Source organism: Oncorhynchus nerka, linkage group LG9a (genome assembly GCF_034236695.1).
Source record: "Oncorhynchus nerka isolate Pitt River linkage group LG9a, Oner_Uvic_2.0, whole genome shotgun sequence".
Taxonomy (NCBI): domain Eukaryota; kingdom Metazoa; phylum Chordata; class Actinopteri; order Salmoniformes; family Salmonidae; genus Oncorhynchus; species Oncorhynchus nerka.
In genome coordinates, this window is record NC_088404.1 from 24,823,707 (window position 1) to 24,845,382 (window position 21,676).

A 21,676-nucleotide genomic window follows, 5' to 3' on the forward strand; every position below is an offset into this window, starting at 1 on the left:
TAGGGCTGTGACTATGGGTCTATGGGGCTGTGGCTATGGGTCTATGGCTATCTCAACAAATACCACCACGGCGGCCTCCTGGGTGGCGCAGTGGTTAAGGGCTGTGCCACCAGAAACTCTGGGTTCGCGCCCAGGCTCTGTCGCAACCGGCCACGACCGGGAGGTCCGTGGGGCGACGCACAATTTTTTAAATTTTTTATTTTACCTTTATTTAACCAGGCAAGTCAGTTAAGAACAAATTCTTATTTTCAATGACGGCCTAGGAACAGTGGGTTAACTGCCTGTTCAGTAGTTATAAACTACTCAATGTAGTCTATGTCTACATTTGTACAGTACACTTGATAGGATGGAGAATAGAGCAATGATATTCCTTTGTTTGAAGGTCCACCAACGCATCAAACCTCAGCTAAACATTGCAACGCCCACCCTGTCTTTCCCTGGTATCCTGTTTACTTTATCCCTTGATCAGTCCTTGTCAGCTCGGGGATTCGAACTTGCAACCTTTCGGTTACTAGTCCAACGCTCTAACCACTAGGCTACCCTGCCGTCCCCCCAATTGGCCTAGCGTCGTCTGGGTTAGGGAGGGTTTGGCCGGTAGGGATATCCTTGTCTCATCGTGCACCAGCGACTCCTGTGGCGGGCCGGGCGCCTCCGACACATTGGTGCGGCTGGCTTCCGGGTTGGATGCGCGCTGTGTTAAGAAGCAGTGCGGCTTGGTTGGGTTGTGTATCGGAGGAAGCATGACTTTCGACCTTCGTCTCTCCCGAGCCCGTACGGGAGTTGTAGTGATGAGATAAGATAGTAGCTACTAACAATTGGATACCACGAAATTGGGGAGAAAAGGGGGTAAAACATTTTTATTTTTTTAAGTACCACCACGGCTAACTGGACTGTGGGATCCTTGCCGACTGTACCTACCTGTGTCAGGGTGGACTCTGAAGGCAGGTATGGCGCTGTCTCTGTGCATCAGGCCGTACTTGACCTTCCCATTGGCCCCCTCGTCTGCATCCACCGCGTGCACTTGTAATACGAAGGTTCCTGTGGGCTGGTTCTCCAACACGGACGCCTGCTCCCTGTACTGCTGACACTGAGAGAGGGAGGAAGGATGTGTGTGTGTGTGTGTGTGTGTGTGTGTGTGTGTTTGTGTGTGTGTGTGTGTGTGTGTGTGTGTGTGTGTGTGTGTGTGTGTGTGTGTGTGTGTGTGTGTGTGTGTGTGTGTGTGTGTGTGTGTGTGTGTGTGTGTGTGAGAGAGAGAGAGAGAGAGAGAAAAAGGGGGAATAATAAGTTAAAACTGATAGTTATAAACTACTCAATGTAGTCTATGTCTACATTTGTACAGTACACTTGATAGGATGGAGAATAGAGCAATGATATTCCTTTGTTTGAAGGTCCACCACCGCATCAAACCTCAGCTAAACATTGCAACGCCCACCCTGTCTTTCCCTGGTATCCTGTTTACTTTATCCCTTGATCAGTCTGCCCCAGAGAGACCTCTGTTTAATTAACACACATACAAGCCAAATACTCTCTCAGAGTACCGTTATTGGACCAATAGTTACATTGCCTAAAGAAAAGCACAGACACCCCACAGAGAATGAGAGAGAGAGAGATCTCTCAACTCGACACCTTCCAGCCATCCGCTGGACTGCATAACTTCATGGACTTTATGAACACGTCGCAGACCTAATTAAGGAGGAAGTTAATTTGACAGGTATAGTATATCATGATGATACAGTACTTTTTTCATCAATGAATTCAAATCCCTGTGGAATACCTAAAGATAGCATGGGTGGATGGCTGGACACACTAATCAGAGCTCTGGGAGAAACATAAGGGGATACTGTAGGGAGACGGGGGAAGTGAGAGAGAGACGGTAAGACAGACAGACAGACTAAGACATCGAAGGCTACCTAGAAGACAATTATTTTACTACTGCTGTTGCGCCATATAAAGGATTCATCCACAAGGCCTTTCTCTCACCTTCTCAAAGACGGGTTTGTTGTTGTTGACATCATCAACGCCCACTATGACCCAGGCAGTGGCAGAGAGTGGGTGTGGCCCCCCGGAGGCATTGTCGTCTGTAGCTGTTACATTGAGGACGTACTCCAGGCCCTGGAGCTTGGGAGCGGGGGTGAAGCGCAGACGGATCAACCCTAAAAAGATGAGAGACCAGAGTACCATTACAACCTTAGCAAAGGACCCCCACCTACTGTTGAGGGTATTAAAAAGTTACTTTTTAGTTTTGCTGCAGCCAGGTACATTGTAAATGTGACTTACTATCTCACAGGGTGATGCCAAACAACACCCTCTAACCATAACTCATGTATTGAAATACATCTCTTACTTCTTGGTGACAGGGGGCAGTATTTTCACATCCGGATGAAATGCATGCACAAATTAAACTGCCTGCTACTCATCCCCAGAAGATAATATATGCATATTATTAGTATATTTGGATGGAAAACACTCTGAAGTTTCTAAGACTGTTTGAATCATGTCTGTGAGTATAACAGAACTTATTTAGCAGGCGAAACCCCGAGGACAAACCATTCAGATGTTTGTTTTTTTAGGTCACTCTCCTTTCAATGGTTTTTCATTGGGAATCCAGATTTCTAAGGGACCTTCTTGCAGTTCCTACCGCTTCCACTGGATGTCACCAGTCTTTAGAAATTGGTTGAGGTTTTTCCTTGGTGTAATGAAAGTAGCCCTGTTCAGAACGAGGGTCACTTGTAGTGTACTGTTAGATAGAGGCGCGTGACCAGAAAGCTAGCTACAGTTTGTTTTCCTCCTGTATTGAACATAGATCATCCGGTCTTAAATTTGATCAATTATTTACGTTAAAAAATACCTAAAGTTGTATTAAAAAAGTAGTTCTGGCAAAGTTTACAGGTAACTTTTGAGATATTTTGTAGTCACGTTGCGCAAGTTGGAACCGGTGTTTTTCTGGATCAAACGCGCCAAATAAATAGACATTTTGGATATATATCGATGGATTTAATCACACAACCGGACCATTTGTGATGTTTATGGGACATATTGGAGTGCCAACAAAAGAAGCTCGTCAAAGGTAAGGAATGAATTATATATTTTATTCTGAGTTTTGTGTCGCGCCTGCAAGGTTGAAATATGCTTTTCTCTCTTTGTTTACTGAGGTGCTATCCTTAGATAATAGCATCGTTTGCTTTCGCCAAAAAGCCTTTTTGAAATCTGACATGATGGCTGGATTCACAACAAGTGTAGCTTTAATTTGTATCTTACATGTGTGATTTCATGACAGTTTGATTTTTATAGTAATTTATTTGAATTTGGCACTCTGCATTTTCCCTGGCTTTTGGCCAGGTGGGATGCTAGCATCCCACATATCCCAGAGAGGTTAAATATACCCCTGATGGTGCAGTTACATCCATTTTTAACCACATGTTTTTCTATTGCATTTCAGAACAGATCAACTTTTGAATGCCCCCAACTGTACTGTCACCCTGCTCAGCTAGAAACCAGGCAGCACGAATGCACGTTTGATTATTCTCCCCTTGTCTTGCTTTTGCATAACAGGAAGGATGAAATAACAGATTAGAGGAGAACAGCATCTGAGTCAACTGTTCTCTCTGTCAACACCAACATCAATGGGTGCAAGATGAGCTACTTGTGATCTGGGGAAATCTCACTGAGGTAAAAGAGAGAGCAAGAGAGAGAGAGAGAGAGAGAGAGAGAGAGAGAGAGAGGTGAGAGAGAGAGAGGGTGAGAGCAAGGGTGAGAGAGAGAGAGAGAGAGAGAGAGAGCACAGGACTTGTTGCTCTTGTTGTGGTATCATTCATCTCTCACTGTTCCTCCTGATTAAAGACAACAAGCATGCACCCAAATGGGACAGGTGTTCTTTCACTCCACTCGTTCTGACTGTAGTCTACTTATTTCTCTCTCATTGTCTGTGGAGAAAGAGGTCTCTGCTTATACAGACAATGAATGTTAATCGAAAATGTCTAGACACAAAACTATTAATGATATAATATATTTCTCCGGTCTCATGTTGTTTTTTTCCCATACTGTATGTTTCCACCAAAAAGCTGTTATAAATTCAACAACAAAGAAAATAAGAAAAATAAGACAAAAAAAGACACATTGATGTTCTGGTCTACCCTATTTAAAGTGCTCACTTGAAATAACAGAATGTATCATTTCAATAAGACACAACTGTGGTGGCTCCCTGGCTATCTGTTCTCCTATTAACCTACAGCTGCCTGCCTTTGGCATAATCTTTAAGATCAATGAGAAAGGGAGGACAGAGGAGAGGAGAAAAGAGGAGTAAACTCCAAGATGGGGGCTGGCAGTGTAGAAGCTGTAGATTGTGAGCTATGATTGAGCAACTCATGTGAAATTGAATTGAAAGGGTTGGTTGACAAATGTCACCCAGTCTGACAAATGTCCTGCTGGTTACGGATCAGAGGGTGAATAAAGAATGACAGATTGCACAGCCACAAAATACAGAGTACTCAGCAGAGAACTATTTTCTATATGAGAGAATAAACTACCCTGAACAAAAATATTAACGCAACATCAAATCAAATAAATTGTATTGTCACCGGTTGGGCGTACTGCCAAATTCTCTAAAATGACATTGGAGTAGGCTTATGGTAGAGAAATGAACATTAAATTATCTGGCAACAGCTCATTGTGTTGTGTGACAAAATGGCACATTTTAGTGGCCTTTTATTTTCCACAGTACAAGGTGCACCTGTGTAATGATGATGCTGTTTAATCAGCTTCTTGATATACCACACCTGTCAGCTTGATGGATTATCTTGGCAATGGAGAAATGCTCACTAACAGGGATGTTAACAAATTTGTGCACAACATTTGAAAGCAATTAGCTTTTTGTGCATATGGAAAATGTGTGTGATCTTTTATTTAGCTCATGAAACATGGGACCAGCACTTTACATATTGTGTTTATATTTATGTTCAGTATATGTTGGTTAGTACAGTAATGTAGTTCTTTATATTTATGACTTCAATAACAAACAGACTGCGCTTCTATTGAAATTGCTGCATTTTCATCAACCTTGAGTGTCAAAAGTATTGACACAGCATAAAGTAAGTACAAATCTTTCCACATACAACATAGGGCTCATTCTGTTAATAAGCAAGGATACGTATGGGCAAGAGTTATACCTGTATATTAGGAATGCTATGAAAGGCCAAGGAGAACATTTTAAATGTAAATTATAAAATAACAAAGTAAGTGTCACCTTTCTGGCTGTCGATGACAAAGTTACCCTCCTCGTTGCCAGCTGTAATTGAGTACACTATTCCATCACCATCTGGGTCCTTAGCCAGTACCGTGGCAACGAGAGTGTTGGGGCCTGCATCCTCAGAGACAAAGGTCCGATAGCTGGTGAGGGATAGGAGAAAATCATTATGTGTACAACAACAATACAGACAATAGAAAACAGGCCTGATTGCACACACACATCAGATCAAATCAAATAGGTTTGTCACATGCACCAAATACAACAGGTGTAGACCATACCATGAAATGCTTACTTACATACCCTTAACCAACAATGCAGTTCAAGAAATAGAGTAATAGAAAATATTTACTAAATAAACTAAAGTAAAAATTTGTACATGTAGGTAGGGGTAAAGTGACTATACGTAGATAGTAAACCGCGAGTAGCAGCAGTATAAAAACAAAGGGCGGGGGGGTCAATGGATATAGTCCAGTTGGCCATGTGATTAATTGTTCAGCAATTTTATGGCTTGGGGGTAGAAGCTGTTAAGGAGCCTTTTGGACCTAGACTTGGCGCTCCGGTACCGCTTCCCTTGCGGTAGCAGAGAGAACAGTCTATGACAATTATTTCAAATCAAATCAAATTAAATTGTATTTGTCACATACACATGGTTAGCAGATGTTAATGCGAGTGTAGCGAAATGCTTGTGCTTCTAGTTCCGCCTAGTATGTACTGTAGGTCCTGGATGTCAGGAAGCTTGGCCCCAGTGATGTACTGGGCTGTACACACTACCATCTGTAGCGCCTTACTGTCAGATGCCGAGCAGTTGCCATACCAGGCGGTGATGCAACCGGTAAGGATTTTCTCCATGGTGCAGCTGTAGAACTTTTTGAGGATCTGAGGACCCATGCCAAATCTTTTCAGTCTCCTGGGGGGGAAAAGGTGTTGTCGTGCCCTCATCACAACTGTCTTGGTGTGTTTGGACCATGATAGTTTGTTGGTGATGTGGACACCAAGGAACTTGAAACTCTCGACCTGCCTCAATCCAGCCCTGTAGATGTTAATGGCAACCTGTTCGGCCCTCCTTTTCTTGTAGTCCATGATCAGCTCCTTTGTCTTATTCACATTGAGGGAGAGGTTGTTGTCCTGGCCCCACACTGCCAGGTCTCTGACCTCCTCGCTATAGGCTGTCTCATAGTTGCCTACGACTGTTGTGTCATCAGCAAACTTAATGATGGTGTTGGAGTCGTGCTTGGCCACGCAGTCGTGTGTGAACAAGGAGTACAGTAGGGGACAAAGAATGCACCCTTGAGGGGCCCCTGTGTTGAGGATCTGCGTGGCAGATGTGTTGTTGCCTACCCTTACCACCTGGGGGCGGCCCGTCAGGAAGTCCAGGATCCAGTTACAGACTGAGGTGTTCAGTCCCAGGGTCCTTAGCTTAGTGATGAGCTTGGTGGGCACTATGATGTTGAACGCTGAGCTGTAGTCAATGAACGGCATTCTCACATAGGTGTTCCTTTTGTCTAGGTGGGAAAGGGCAGTGTGGACTGCGATTGAGATTGAGTCAACTGTCAATCTGTTGGGCGGTATGCAAATTGGAGTGGGTCTAGGGTTTCCGTGATGATATGGTTGATATGAGTCCTGACCAGTCTTTCAAAGCACTTCATGGCTACCGACGTGAGTGCTATGCAACGGTAGTCAGTTAGGCAGGTTACCTTCGCTTTCTTGGGCACAGGGATAATGGTTGTCTGCTTGAAACATGTACGTATTACAGACTCGGTCTGGGAGAGGTTGAAAATGTCAGTGGAGACACTTGCCAGTTGGTCAGCGCATGTTCTGAGTACATGTCCTGATAATCCGTCTGGCGCCACGGTCTTGTGAATGTTGACCTGTTTAAAGGTCTTACTCACATCAGCTACGGAGAGCGTGATCACACAGTTGTCCAGAACAGCTGGTGCTCTCATGCATGTTTCAGTGTTGCTTGCCTCGAAGCGCACATAACAGGCATTTAGCTCGTCTGGTACACTAGGCTCACGTCACTGAGCAGCTCACGGCTGGGTTTCCCTTTGTAGTCCGTAATAGTTTGTGAGCCCTGCCACATCCGACGAGTGTCAGAGCCCTTGAGGGCATGGTGGGATTTCTTATAAGCGTCTGAATTAGTGTCCCACTCCTCTCCCCTTTAGCTCAGTGTGGATGTTGCCAGTAATCCATGGCTTCTGGTTGGGATATGCACGCACGGTCACTATGGGGATGAAGTCGTCGATGAACTTACTGATGAAGCCAGTGACTGAGGTGGTATACTCCTCACTGCCATTGTATGAATCCCGGAACATATTCCAGTCTGTGCTAGCAAAACAGTCCTGTAGCTTAGCATCCACGTCATCGGACCACTTCCCTATTGAGCGTGTCACTGGTACTTCCTGCTTTAGTTTTTGCTTGTAAGTAGGAATCAGGAGGATAGAATTATGGTCAGATTTGCCAAATGGAGGGCGAGGGAGAGCATTGTATGCATCTCTGTGTGTGGAGTAAAGATGATCGAGAGTTTTTTTCCCCTTTGGTTGCACATGTGACATGCTCGTAGAAATTAGGTAAAACGGATTGAAGTTTCCCTGCATTAAAGTCCCCGGCCACTAGGCGCACCTCTTCTGGGTGAGCATGTTCTTGTTTGCTTATGACCTTATACATCTCTTTGAGTGAGGTCTTAGTGCCAGCATCGGTCTGTGGTGGTAAATAGACGGCTACAAATAATATAGATGAAAACACTCTTGGTAGATAGCATGGTCTACAGCTTATCATGAGATAGTCTACCTCAGGCGAGCAATACCTCGAGACTGTTTTAATATTAGACATCGTGCATCAGCTGTTAGGCACACCAGACATAGCTGTTCTATCCTGCTGATGCACGGGAAACCCTGGCAGTTCTATATTATCCGTGTCGTCATTCAGCCACAACTCAGTGAAACATAAGATATTACAGTTTTAAATGTCCCGTTGGAGGATAATCTTAAAGATGTCTGTCTGTGGAGATGCACGCACACACACACACACACACACACACACACACACACACACACACACACACACACACACACACACACACACACACACACACACCGTGTACTGTACAGACTGTATCAAGCACATAGTCAAATAATCAGCAGAGTTATGAGCCTGGCTTCACCTGCCACTTTGATTTAACCCCTACTATGAGCCGGCCAAAGACAAATTATCATGTTTGCTGGGATGTTGAACTCATCCCTTTCACAGTGCCAGCCCACTCTGTGACATTTGATCAGTGCCTTTTAAAATGTCAACAGTGATTTGCTTGCTGTGTGGTGTTGGAAACTGGGATAGCCAAGCCAGGAACAAGAGACTAATAGACTGGTGAAGTGGGGATGTTTGGGTAGAGAGGCTTGTTCACTTGTTTGGTAGAGGATTGGAGAGAGGGTGGAGAGGGGGTTGGTGGGAAAGCCATGTATAAGGGGGAGGAGAAAAAACGTAAAAGTTAAATGACATGGGCAGTGAGATGTGGAAGAGAGAGAGGTACAGAGGTATAGAAAGAGAGAGAGAGAGGGAGAGAGATGGAGGGAGAGAGAGAGATAGAAAGAGAGAGAGAGAGAGAGAGAGAGAGAGAGAAATAATAGACAGGAGTATAATGTAAGAAGAGTGGCAGAGTTTGAGTGAGTTTAAGTTGACTCGTCAGCAGAATGCAAACCTGTGTGTGTGTTTGTTTGTGTGTCTCCGATGTGATTGATGGTTTTCAGAAGAACGCTGATGGGTGATTAATCTCCGCCAGCTGTGACAGTCGCCGTGGCAACATGAGTGACCTGTAATCTGTCATCCGGCTCAAAGGGCACTTCACGCGCCTCTAGACGGGACTGCTCAAGCATTTCTCCGCTGAGTATCACTCCTCCTATCCTCAATGTATCTCTTCCTCTTTCTCGCTGATCTAAGGAGACGATACCACACAAAACTTACCCTGTCTGTCAGTTCAGTCTGATACCTAACACTTAGACATGAGAGGGCATCTTAGATGTGCTGGCGCTCTAGCGAAGTTCTCTGGCACATGACTGACAGTACAAGACCTGAGTCACTCAGAAGAGTTAATGCAGCCAGCAGATATGAAAATCGTCAAAAACTGTCACCCTCCTCCCTGTCAGCTTTCCAAAAACACCTTCACCCACTTTACACATGGTTCGCTCATTTTGATTCTAAGATACCTGTATGGTATTACCTCTCAATTGGGTAGGGAGTAATCTGTGTATCACACCCTGACCATAGTTTGCTTTGTATGTTTCTATGTTTTGTTTGGTCAGGGTGTGATCTGAGTGGGCATTCTATGTTGGATGTCTTGTTTGTCTGTTTCTGTGTTTGGGCCTGATATGGTTCTCAATCAGAGGCAGGTGTTAGTCATTGTCTCTGATTGGGAGCCATATTTAGGTAGCCTGTTTTGTGTTGGGTTTTGTGGGTGGTTGTCTCCTGTGTCAGTGTTTGTACCACACGGGACTGTTTCGGGTTTTCACGGTTCTTGTTTTGTAGTTTATTCATGTATAGTTTCATTATTAAAGAACCATGAATTATAACCACGCTGCATTTTGGTCTGCCTCTCCTTCACAGGAAGAATCCCGTTACACTGTGTGATGTTTGTTAGGTATAATTATGTGCAGTATATTGGTGTGGCAGGTAACCTAGTGGTTAGAGCATTTTGGCCAGTAACCGAAAGGTTGCTGGATCGAATCCCCTAGCTGACACGGTAAAAATCTGTAATTCAGCCCCTGAACAAGGCAGTTAACCCACTGTTCCCCGGTAGGCTGTCATTGTAAATTAGAATCTGTTCTTAACTGACTTGCCTAGTCACATAAAGGTTAAACATAAAATATTAGTAACAAGTGTATCAATTGATCTTTTAAATCTGTCACTACTACTATATTATAGAAGAACTCCTCACCATATAGCTAAAATGGGAGGATGGGAGAGGGATTATCCTGCTAAACTGGACTACTGATGGAGCGGGGGGGGGTAGTTCAATACTGATGGAGGAGGAGGGGGTTGTAGTTCAATTGTTATTGTTCTGTATTTTGTTATGCTTTAGGGAGGGTAGCTAATGCTTTTGCAACAGATGATGGGGAATCTAATGAAATCTTAAAGTACAGTATGGTCTACTGATGTAGGGGGAAGAGGTTATGGGGTTTATAGTGTACAGTAGACCTGCATATTCACTCACACAGTCTGGGAGAACTCTGGGGCCTGGTCGTTGATATTGGCCATGCGGATGCGGATGGTGGCAGTGCCCGAGTGAGGCTCCTCCCCGTTATCCACAGCCATCACCACAAACTCATACAGGTGGTTGGGCCTCTCGTAGTCCAGACGGCCCGCAGGGAAGATGGTTCCGTGGGGAGAAATGCTGAAGTCTGGGCTTAGAGTGTAGTAGGTGAGCTCCGCATTCAACCCAGAGTCACAGTCACTGGCTAACACTGCGGCAGAGGTACAGAAGTGTTGTATTTATTTGGCACCAAATCGGAGAAAAGGTACTGAAAACAAGAGGGCACTAGCTGAACATTTCCAATAAGAAACACACATTTCGGTTTCCGTTGCAATATGTTTTTCTATGGTGTGCCCAAATGAACATGACCCTGGTCTCTAAGGTCACAGTCTGGAACAGAAATCTGATGAATCTGTTGGAATATGTCGGCAGAACTGCACACTAGCATCTATTTATTACTGTAACAACAGAATAATTTCAGAATAATTAATTGTAAGGTCTACAACAGGTGTTTAGGTCACCAGGCTGCTCGTTATGGCGTACACCTGTCACCATTGTTACGCACATCTGCGCATAATGACACTCACCTGGACTCCATCACCTCCCTGATTACCTTCCCTATATATGTCACTACCTTTGGTTCCTTCCCCAGGCATTATTGTTTCTGTTCCTGTGTCATGTCTGTGCGTTGTTAGCGTTTCTTGTTTTGTTTCATGTTGCATTTATTTATTAAAACACTCACTCCCTGAACTTGCTTCTCGAGTCCCAGCGCACATGTTATAGAAATGCTTACCAACAATGCAGGTTTAAGAAAAAAAGAAGCCCTTAACCAACAATGCAGGTTTAAGAAAAAAATAAGTGATAAGTATTTACTAGTTAAATTGAAGTAAACAATAAATAAAGAAAAAAAGAAAAAACAATTAAAAAAGGAGGGGGAAAAAAAATCTGAAAAATTACTAATAATTAAAGAGCGACAATAAAATAACAGTAGCTAGGCTATATACAGAGGGTACTGGTACAGAGTCAATGTGCGGCGGCACAGGTTAGTCGAGGTAATTAGGGTAATATGTACATGTAGGTAGAGTAAAAGTGACTATGCATAGATAATAAACAGAGAGTAGCAGCAGTGTAAAAATAGTCTGGGTAGCCTTTTGGTTAGCTGTTCAGAAGTCTTATGGCTTGGGGGTTGAAGCTGTTTAGAAGCCTCTTGGACCTAGACTTGGCGCTTCGGTACCGCTTGCCGTGCAGTAGCAGAGTGAACAGGGTATGACTAGGGTGGCTGGAGTCTTTGGATATTTTTAAGGCCTTCCTCTAACACCGCCTGGTATAGAGGTCCTGGATGGCAGGAAGCTTGGCCCCAGTGACGTACTGGGCCGTACGTACTACCCTCTGTAGTGCCTTGCGGTCGGAAGCCGAGCAGTTGCCATAGCAGGCGGTGATGCAACCAGGATGCTCTCAATTGTGCAGCTGTATAACTTTTTGAGGATCTGAGGACCCATGCCAAATCGTTTCAGTCTCCTGAGGGGGAAAAGGCATTGTGGTGCCCTCATCACAACTGTCTTGGTGTGTTTGGACCATGACAGTTTGTCGGTGTTGTGGACACCAACGAACTTGAAGCTCTCAACCTGCTCCACTACAGTCCCGTCGATGAGAGTGGGGGCGTGCTCGGCCCTCCTTTTCCTGTAGTTCACGATCAGCTCCTTTGTCTTGATCACGTTGAGGGAGAGGTTGTTATCCTGGCACCACACTGCCAGGTCTCCAACCTCTCTCTATAGGCTGTCTCATCGTTGTCGGTGATCAGGCCTACCACTGTTGTGTCATCTGCAAACTTGATGGTGGTGTTGGAGTCGTGCTTGGCTGAGCATGCACCCCTGAGGGGCCCCCGTGTTGAGTATCAGCATGGCAGATGTGATGTTACCTACCCTTACCACCTGGGAGAGGCTCATCAGGAGGTCCAGGATCCAGTTGCAGAGGGAGGTGTTTCTCCCAGGGTCCTTAGCTTAGTGATTTGCTTTGTGGGCACTATGGTGTTGAGCTGTAGTCAATGGATAGCATTCTCACATATGTGTTCCTTTTGTCCAGGTGGGAAAGGGCAACAGAGATTGCATCAGCTGTGGATCTGTTGGGGCGGTATGCACATTGGAGATAATGGTGTTGATGTGAGCCATGACCAGACTTTCAAAGCACTTACCTTGATGTTCTTGGGCACAGGGGCTATGGTGGTCTGCTTGAAACATGTTGGTATTACAGTCTCGGTCAGGGACACGTTGAAAATGTTAGTGAAAACACTTGCCAGTTGGTCAGCGCATGTTTGGAGTACACATCCTGGTAATCCATCTGGACCCGCGGCCTTGTGAATGTTGACCTGTTTAAAGGTCTTACTCACATCGGCTACGAAAAGCGTGATCACACAGTTGTCCAGACCAGCTGGTGCTCTCATACACGCTTCAGTGTTGCTTGCCTCGAAGCGAGCATAGAAGTAATTTAGCTCTACTGGTAGGCTTGTGTCACTGGGCAGCTCACAGCTGTGCTTCCCTTTGTAGTCCGTAATAGTTTGCAAATCCTGCCACATCCGACGAGTAGTACAATTCAATCTTAGTCCTGTATTGATGCTTTGCCTATTTGATGGTTCGTCTGAGGGCATAGCGGGATTTCTTATATGTGTCCGGGTTAGAGTCCCGTTAGAGTCCCGCTCCTTGAAAGAAGCAGCTCTAGCCTTTAGTGCGGATGTTGCCTGTAATCCATGGCTTCTGGTTTGGGTATGTATGTACAGTCACTGTGGGGATGACGTCATAGATGCACTTACTGATGAAGCAAGTGACTGATGTGGTGTAGTCCTCAATGCCATCGGAAGAATCCCGGAACATATTCCAGTCTGTGCTAGCAAAACAGTCCTGTACCTTAGCATCTGCGTTATCTGACCACTTCCGTATTGAGCAAGTTACTGGTACTTCCTGCTTTCATTTTTGCTTGTAAGCAGGAATCAGGAGGATAGAATTATGGTCAGATTTGCAAAATGGAGGGTGAGCTTTGTACTCGTCTCTGTGTGTGAAGTAAATCTGGTCTAGAGTTTTTTTTCCTCTGGTTGCACATGTAACATGCTGGTAGAAATTAGGTAAACAGATTTAAGTTTCCTTTCATTAAAGTCCCCGGCCACTAGGAGCGCCGCCTCTGGATAGGCATTTTCTTGTTTGCTTAAGGTCTTATACAGCTCTTTGAGTACGGTCTTAGTGCCAGCATCAGTTTGTGGTGGTAAATAGACAGCTACGAAAAATATAGATGAAAACTCTCTCTGTAAATAGTGTGGTCAACAGCTTATCATGAGATACTCTACGTCAGGCGAGCAAAAATTGGAGACTTCATTAATTGTAGATTTCGTGCACCAGCTGTTACTGACAAATAGACACAGACCTCCACTGTAAATTAAACTCGTTAAAGAAAAATCTTTGTCCAGTACGAGGTGAGTAATCGCTGTTCTGATATCCAGAAGGTATTTTCAGTCATAAGAGGCAGTGGCAGAAACATTATGTACAAAATAAGTTACAAATAATGCAAAAAACAAACACAATAACATAATTGGTTAGGAGTCCTTAAAACGGCAGCCATCCCTTCCGGCGCCATTGTATACTTTTGAGGACCTTTTGGGGAGCAAACATTGATTCCTATTCAAAATCCTATTTTCTCTAACCTTAAACCTAACTCTAACCCTTACCCTAACTCCAAACTACTAACCCTAACCCTAATTGTAACCCTAACCCTAAACTAACCACTAAGCCCAAAATGTCCTTTTTAGGACTGGCCAAATGTCCTCACTTGTCTGAATTCTCCTTTACTATTCTTTACTATTCTTGTGAGGACTTCTGGTATAGTAAAACACACACACACAGCACACAACACACACTAGGAAGACAGAGCTGCATTCTCATCTTACCTTGGAGGAGAGAGGTTGCTGTGGTGACTGTCTCAGAGACTCCATCAACACTGTAAATGGACTGGAGAAATTCTGGGACACAGTCGTTCTCATCCGTTATCACCACCTGGACCTGCTCAGGGGAAACGAGAGAGAGAAGAGGGGGATGAGGAGGAAAATAATATGGGGAAAGTTGGAAGGGAGGGAGCCAAGAGGGAGAGGAGATGGGGAAATGAGAGAGAGAAGAGGGGGATGAGGAGGAAAATAATATGGGGAAAGTTGGAAGGGAGGGAGCCAAGAGGGAGAGGAGATGGGGAAATGAGAGAGAGACAAGAGGGGGACAGGTGACAGAGAAGAGAGGGAAATAAATGGAAAATTAGCAAGTCTCTCGTAACCCATAGTTCTACATCTAGGACACAGAAGTGGGACATTTTGTTAAGACTATATAAAATCCTGCGGGTATAATGCTTTACAACTATTTATAAGCGCGTATAAGCCTTTATAATGTCTTATAACAAAGCTTATAATAGTCATAGTCTGTACATAGTCTATTAGTAAATAGCCCACCCATTTTCACCTACCTCATTCCCATACTGTTTTTATACTGTTTTTTAAATTTATTTATTTACTTTTCTGCTCTTTTGCACACCAATATCTCTACCTGTACATGACCATCTGATCATTTATCACCCCAGTGTTAATCTGCAAAATTGTATTATTCGCCTACCTCCTCATGCCTTTTGCACACATTGTATATAGACTGCCCATTTTTTTTTCTACTGTGTTATTGACTTGTTAATTGTTTACTCCATGTGTAACTCTGTGTTGTCTGTTCACACTGCTATGCTTTATCTTGGCCAGGTCGCAGTTGCAAATGAGAACTTGTTCTCAACTAGCCTACCTGGTTAAATAAAGGTGAAATAAATAAAAAATAAAAAATAATAGGTTATGTTTTTATGTATCAACATCTCAACTGACTCAAAATAACTGCTATTTCGTCAATATCATTATGAGATGAAAATGTGTCATTATAACGGGGTTATTGATGCTCATGACGTCTTACAATGCATTATGACCGCATCGGTAAATTTTTCTCCTCCCAGTATGACATTTCAGTAAACAATAAGTCAATTGTTACTGAAATATCAAACTGGGAGGAGAAAAACTAAATTGCACTTTAGTTTCTAAAAGTTGCCACCTCAACATTTCCTTTATCTTCCAGCTCATGAACTCTGCTTCTAAAATGGAAATGTTCCCGACCTGTCTTTTTGGCAGAACTAGGCCCTTAGCGCTGCACCCGTACTCACTCACTCGCTCTGTCCCTCACTCCATTCTCTCTCTCTCTCTCTCTCTCTCTCTCTCTCTCTCTCTCTCTCTCTCTCTCTCTCTCTGTCACTGTCAGAGTGTAAAGCGTGAAGTGACAGCTGAGTAATAGCACTGAAAATAGCTGGAAAGGTTTCCTATAAGCCAACACTCTACGTCCAACAGACCAAGTCAGATATAAAGTTCTGTTTTCTATTTGAAATGGGGAGTGTGGAATAAATGTCTGACATGATAATTGGATGACAAAATCATTTACTAAATAATTGAGAAGGTTTAAATAAATTCTGGTAAGCAAACTGACTTCCAGGCTGAATTCTATAGGGAGATGGCTGTCTGGTTGAGTCAACTTCATGGTTGCTATAGATTTGCTCGACACCTCGTGACAGTCTTTACTGTACATACAACACTTACACTGAGACATAGATAAGAAAGTAGTGTGACAAGTTTGAGATTTAGGTGTCCAGACCATCCCTAGTTTCACAATGCCTTCCTTCCAAGTCCCGTTCTTCACTGGATCGAATGTGAGGAAGTCTGGAAATCGAGGCTAAATGCACACACATACACACATACACATACATCCCTCCTTTAACACCACACACACCAATTGCACACACACTCCATCACTAACTTCGATGGCACTGTTGAGGCCCCCTGGACCCTCACTGGCCCTGACCATGAGGAGGTATCGTCTCTGGTCATTCTCATAGTCCAGCGTGCGGGTCAGGCTGATCTCCCCCGTCTCCTGCTGCATGCTGAACAGGCTGCTGGGGTTGATCAGCAGGCTGTAGCTGATTGGCTGCTTCTGGAAGGAGATGGCCAACACCACCAGGAAGCTTAGAGGAAACAGAAATATGTCATTAACAGTATACTAATAGTATAGGGCTACAGTTCTGGACCAGAATAAGTGAAGTTGTGCCTGTTGTGGGACCAAGGATGTTCCCAATGTTGCTGTTTTCACTGATGTCGCAATGTGTGATATTCTAATTAAATCCCTAATCCCCATACAGAGTTGAATTGCAATGTCTGTGGACACGTGTGCGTGTGCGTGTGCGTGTGTGTGTGTGTGTGTGTGTGTGTGTGTGTGTGTGTGTGTGTGTGTGTGTGTGTGTGTGCGTGTGTGCACCTGCGTTAACATGTTGAGTGTGTATGCATCTAGCCTGGCCTCAGATCTGTTTGTGCTCTTGCCAACTCCATTGCTGTCATTGTCAAGCTATGTTTGTGTGATAGCACAAACAGACTGGCACTCAGGCTAGTGTATATCTATGTCATATGTGTATAAACCTATACACTCCCAGTACTCACGACTGTCCCTCTGGGGTGTTCTCTGGTATGGAGATAACGTAGGACGCGTTGGTGAACTGTGGTGCTCTGGGTCCTGCTATGACCGACACCATGGCCGGAGCACTGCGGCTTCCCAGCCTGTCAAAGGCCACCACACTCAGCAGATACTCCCTGTCTCTCTGAAGGGGGAGACCCGTGGTCAGGACGTGACCACTCTTCTTGTCCACTGCAAAGCAGCCATCACCACCTGTTAGGTACATCAATCAGGCAATACATATATTAATGAATCAATCAGTCAGATTTATTTGTAAAGCTCTTGTGTGTTGTGGCATTGATGTGAAAGGCATATTTCACCTGACTTGACCTGGGGCGGCAGGGTAGCCTAGTGGTTAGAGCGTTGGACTAGTAACCGGAAGGTTGCAAGTTCAAACCCCCGAGCTGACAAGGTACAAATCTGTCGTTCTGCCCCTGAACAGGCAGTTAACCCGCTGTTCCTAGGCCGTCATTGAAAATAAGAATTTGTTCTTAACTGACTTGCCTGGTTAAATAAAGGTAAAATAAAAAATAAATAAATTTGACTTGACAAACAGACTGAGGGTAATATTTCCATATTAATGTATTCCTATACAGTAGCAACATCCTAATCCTAGTCTTGCTGTAAATCCATGCACAGACAGCACATTAGAGTAACATACAGTAAGGCTACCAACAATCACACTGTATAGAACGAGGTCAAATGTAAGCCAGTAGACTTTGCTGCTGCGCAAGATCAGTGCTGTCATCCTCTTTAGATGAAGAGTTAAACCTACGGAATGTTTGGAGGATTAAGTCATATAAATCATTGTTAAATCTGATTTAAAAATTCTAAGCGGGTGGTTGCTGGTTTCCATTTAGACTGTACCACTTGGGGCTCATCTGATGTCAGTGCTTAGTTACAATTCATCTTCAACATCTGTTTGAGTAGAATGAGGAAAGAGAAGTGGGTCAATCCCCTCAAAAAGTGGCACTGGTGGGTTTGACTGGTCATTTGGTGAGGGTTTTATCTGCATCAGTGGTAGTGCACTGAGTTCATGCAGGTCAGAGAAGAGTGGCAGACGGATAAACCCACCCCCCACTCCAGAACCCCCTCCTCAGCCCGCAGGGGCTCCACAGATGCAGATCTCTTGACTGGACCCAGTGGTGTAGTGCTATTTTATTAGCCACAAGAGCACATTTTCCTTATTATTAGTCTACTGTATGATATAATTTTAGAATATACATATACTATAATGCATTATGCAAATGTTATGACAGCCTATACACATAGTGGCTCAAATAACATGTCATAAAAGGCCTACCTTATTATAAATTAGGCTTTCATCACTGTCAATCATGAAAGAAAAATTTTAAAACGTGAAACGTCCATGAGCCATCTACATGCCAACCATTTGATCCCAATCACTTTCATGGGATTATGCATTTTGATTTGATTCTTCTTGAATGATGTAAGTTGCATATTTTGTTTCAATCAAAGCATATTTAGTCTAGTTGCGTGGCTGTTGAGTTCTGGTCTCATGAGGAGAAAAATTTAACAAATAGCCTATTTACGTGGTGTTTTTGGTCTTACAGTAGAGCCTATCGTTATACTATGCTATTATATTCGGTTTGTTATGTACAATACTAATGAATCATTAAGTGATGGGCTTGGCCCACCGTGCGTGTGTCTATGTGTGCTTTCCGTACCATCGGCCAGAAAGTACTCCACCTCGCCATTGCTGCCCTCATCCCCGTCACGGGCATGGAGCAGGTAAACCAGCACCCCAAGGGGGGCCTCGGAGGACACCACGGCCAGGTAGGGGTATGGCTCCATAGCCCACTCGGGGACATTGTCGTTGACATCTGTCACCATCAGCTTCACCTTGGTCAGGTACCAGTCAGGCCCTTGAGGACAGGAAAGGAGAGAGATATTGAGTGAACTGAAGAGACTAGACCATATAAATAGAATCCTGTACTTCCTGTTTTACTGCTTTTTTTGTGTGATTTTTTTGTTGAATTTTTACCCCTTTTTCTCCCCAATTTCGTGGTATCCAATAATTGTAGTAGCTACTATCTTGTCTCACCGCTACAACTCCCGTATGGGCTCGGGAGAGACGAAGGTTGAAAGTCATGCGTCCTCCGATACACAACCCAACCAGCCGTACTGCTTCTTAACACATCGCACATCCAACCCGGAAGCCAGCCACACCAATGTGCCGGAGGAAACACTGTGTACCTTGCAACCTTGGTTAGCGCTCACTGCGCCCGGCCCGCCACAGGAGTCACTGGTGCGCGATGAGACAAGGACATCCCTACCGACCAAGCCTTCCCTAACCAGGACGACTCTAGGCCAATTGTTCGTCGCCCCACGGACCTCCCGGTCGCGGCCAGTTATGACAGAGCCTGGGCGCGAACCCAGTGCCGCCCGGGAGGCGCTTTACTGCTTTTTTATGGGTACACTCAATACCCAAGCCAGTCCACCCATCAAAGAAAATTGATGGGGATTTCCATTCTAATCATTCTGTTTCTATGAGCTACACATAGTAAACTGCTCATCAAAATGAGTGCAGTCTAGGGCTACATAACAACAGTATCACCGATATAGTTCTCTGATTGATTCTTGCGCTACATGATTAAAGGCCTTTCTGGGATTGCAGGATGGATGTCACAATGTCACAAGGGTGAGGAGATGGTTCTTCACTTCAGGACAGCTGCCAGCCCAGCAGACTTCTTGAAACCCTGACTCCCCTGGGAGATTGGCCCAGCCACGAGCTGATCTGCCCTGACCCAGGAAAGCCTATATGATCCCCCAGGAGCTTGGCGATAATGCCTTACGTCCACAGACTCTTTGTCACCTGAACACTGCTACTGCCATGCTCCTTCCACGCTGGAATGAATAAGAAAATTCCTACAATCCAATTATCAATCTGCAGGGAGGAACCGGGAGTGTGAAAAAAGAGAGAGCGAGAGAGAGAGAGAGAGAGAGAGAGAGAGAGAGACAGAGAGAGAGAGAGAGAGAGAGAGAGAGAGAGAGAGAGAGAGAAAGAGAGAGAGAGACAGAGAGAGAGAGAGAGAGAGAGAGAGAGAGAGAGAGAGAGAGAGAGAGAGAGAGAGAGAGAGAGAGAGAGAGAGAGAGAGAGAGAGAGAGAGAGAGAGAGAATGGAGTGAGGGACAGAGCGAGTGAGTGAGTACGGGTGCAGCGCTAAGGGCCTAGTTCTGCCAAAAAGACAGGTCGGGAACATTTCCATTTTAGAAGCAGAGTTCATGAGCTGGAAGATAAAGGAAATGTTGAGGTGGCAACTTTTAGAAACTAAAGTGCAATTTAGTTTTTCTCCTCCCAGTTTGATATTTCAGTAACAATTGACTTATTGTTTACTGAAATGTCATACACTATTTACAGAGAGAGAATGCAAGGTCTGAGATGTGGATATGGTCCACAGAGCTCAGTTGACTTCTGAAGTGAGCTGGAAAGGGCTGAAGAGGATACTGTATTGTTCAGAGCTGAAACTGAAGGACTAGACAGAAAAGCACATTCAAACAATGGGTATGCTAAATATATAATCAAGAATGTTATGGCATTGTCAGGAAATTAAACAGTTTGAATGCTAAGCACGTTTTACAGATATTGAGAGATTAAGACTAGGACATAGACATATTGACTCATCAAATGCCATCAATTAAATCCACCTCTATGAGACGATCACACTCTCCTCAGTTGTTCTTTGTTTCACCTTAGGAAGGTTAGGTAGCTAGATTCCCACGCACGTTATCCCGGGGTCAAAGGTAAAAGAGGATTTGTCTTAAACCTCCTCTGTCTGACTACAGGCTATAAACGTGTCTCCTGTTGCAGGAAGTAGCTACTGACTTTCACCTTTACTGGTTTCCATGACAGCTGTTGTTTACCAAGGAGAAAGAGCTGTATGTCTGCTCTAACCCGACTCTGACCCTCCGTCACTCACAGTCTATTACCTGGTCTATGATGTGCTATACTGTATTATACTGTATACTGTATGAGTTTGTATGATCTGTCATTTAATTGTTAGAGCACTACAAAAATCTGGATAAAAAAGGGGCTTAGCTAGTGGGCGTGGTGGGGGGTGGGGGGGGGGGGGGGGTGGAAGGGGGCGTGGCAAGTCAAATCTAATTTTATTTGTCACGTGCCAATATGACTGGTGTAGACTTTACTGTGAAATGCTTGCTCACGAGCCCTTCCCAACGATGCAGAGTTTAAACAATGCAGGCTCCCAAGTGGCGCAGAGGCGTCACTACAGTTCCTGGTTCGAAATCCAGGATGTATCACGACCAGGCCGTGAGTACCATAGGGCGGCGCACAATGGGCCCAGCATCGTCCAGGTTTGGCCTGGGGTAGGCCGTTAGTGTAAATAAGAATTTGTTCTTAACTGACTTGCCTAGTTAAATGAAGGTAAAATAAAAATATGGCGCGGACGGCTCACGTCTTGCCAGTGTAAAGAAATGTTAGCATTTTTAATCAAATTTCCTGCAGTTGTACACATTTCTACATGAATCTGAGAGACATTTTAGGAGTTTTAAAGCTAATTTACTGCAATTCTACAAATTATGTCATGTTTCCACGTTTTAAAGAACATGTCCTGCGATTCTACAGTACATCCTCTGCCATGGAGCTGAGAGGACATTTTGC

At 44.4% G+C, this 21,676-nt stretch overlaps 1 protein-coding gene across 1 annotated transcript in view; it reads right to left on the reverse strand.

The window, feature by feature from the left end:
• Nucleotides 1–21,676, reverse strand: part of LOC115134853 (neural-cadherin-like) — a 104,404-nt gene that overhangs the window by 69,445 nt on the left and 13,283 nt on the right. The window contains 8 exon segments of the mRNA XM_065022439.1: nt 919–1,087; nt 1,981–2,153; nt 5,243–5,385; nt 10,449–10,698; nt 14,419–14,530; nt 16,349–16,553; nt 17,023–17,248; nt 18,724–18,921. Of these exon segments, the coding sequence (XP_064878511.1) occupies nt 919–1,087; nt 1,981–2,153; nt 5,243–5,385; nt 10,449–10,698; nt 14,419–14,530; nt 16,349–16,553; nt 17,023–17,248; nt 18,724–18,921 (1,476 nt within the window).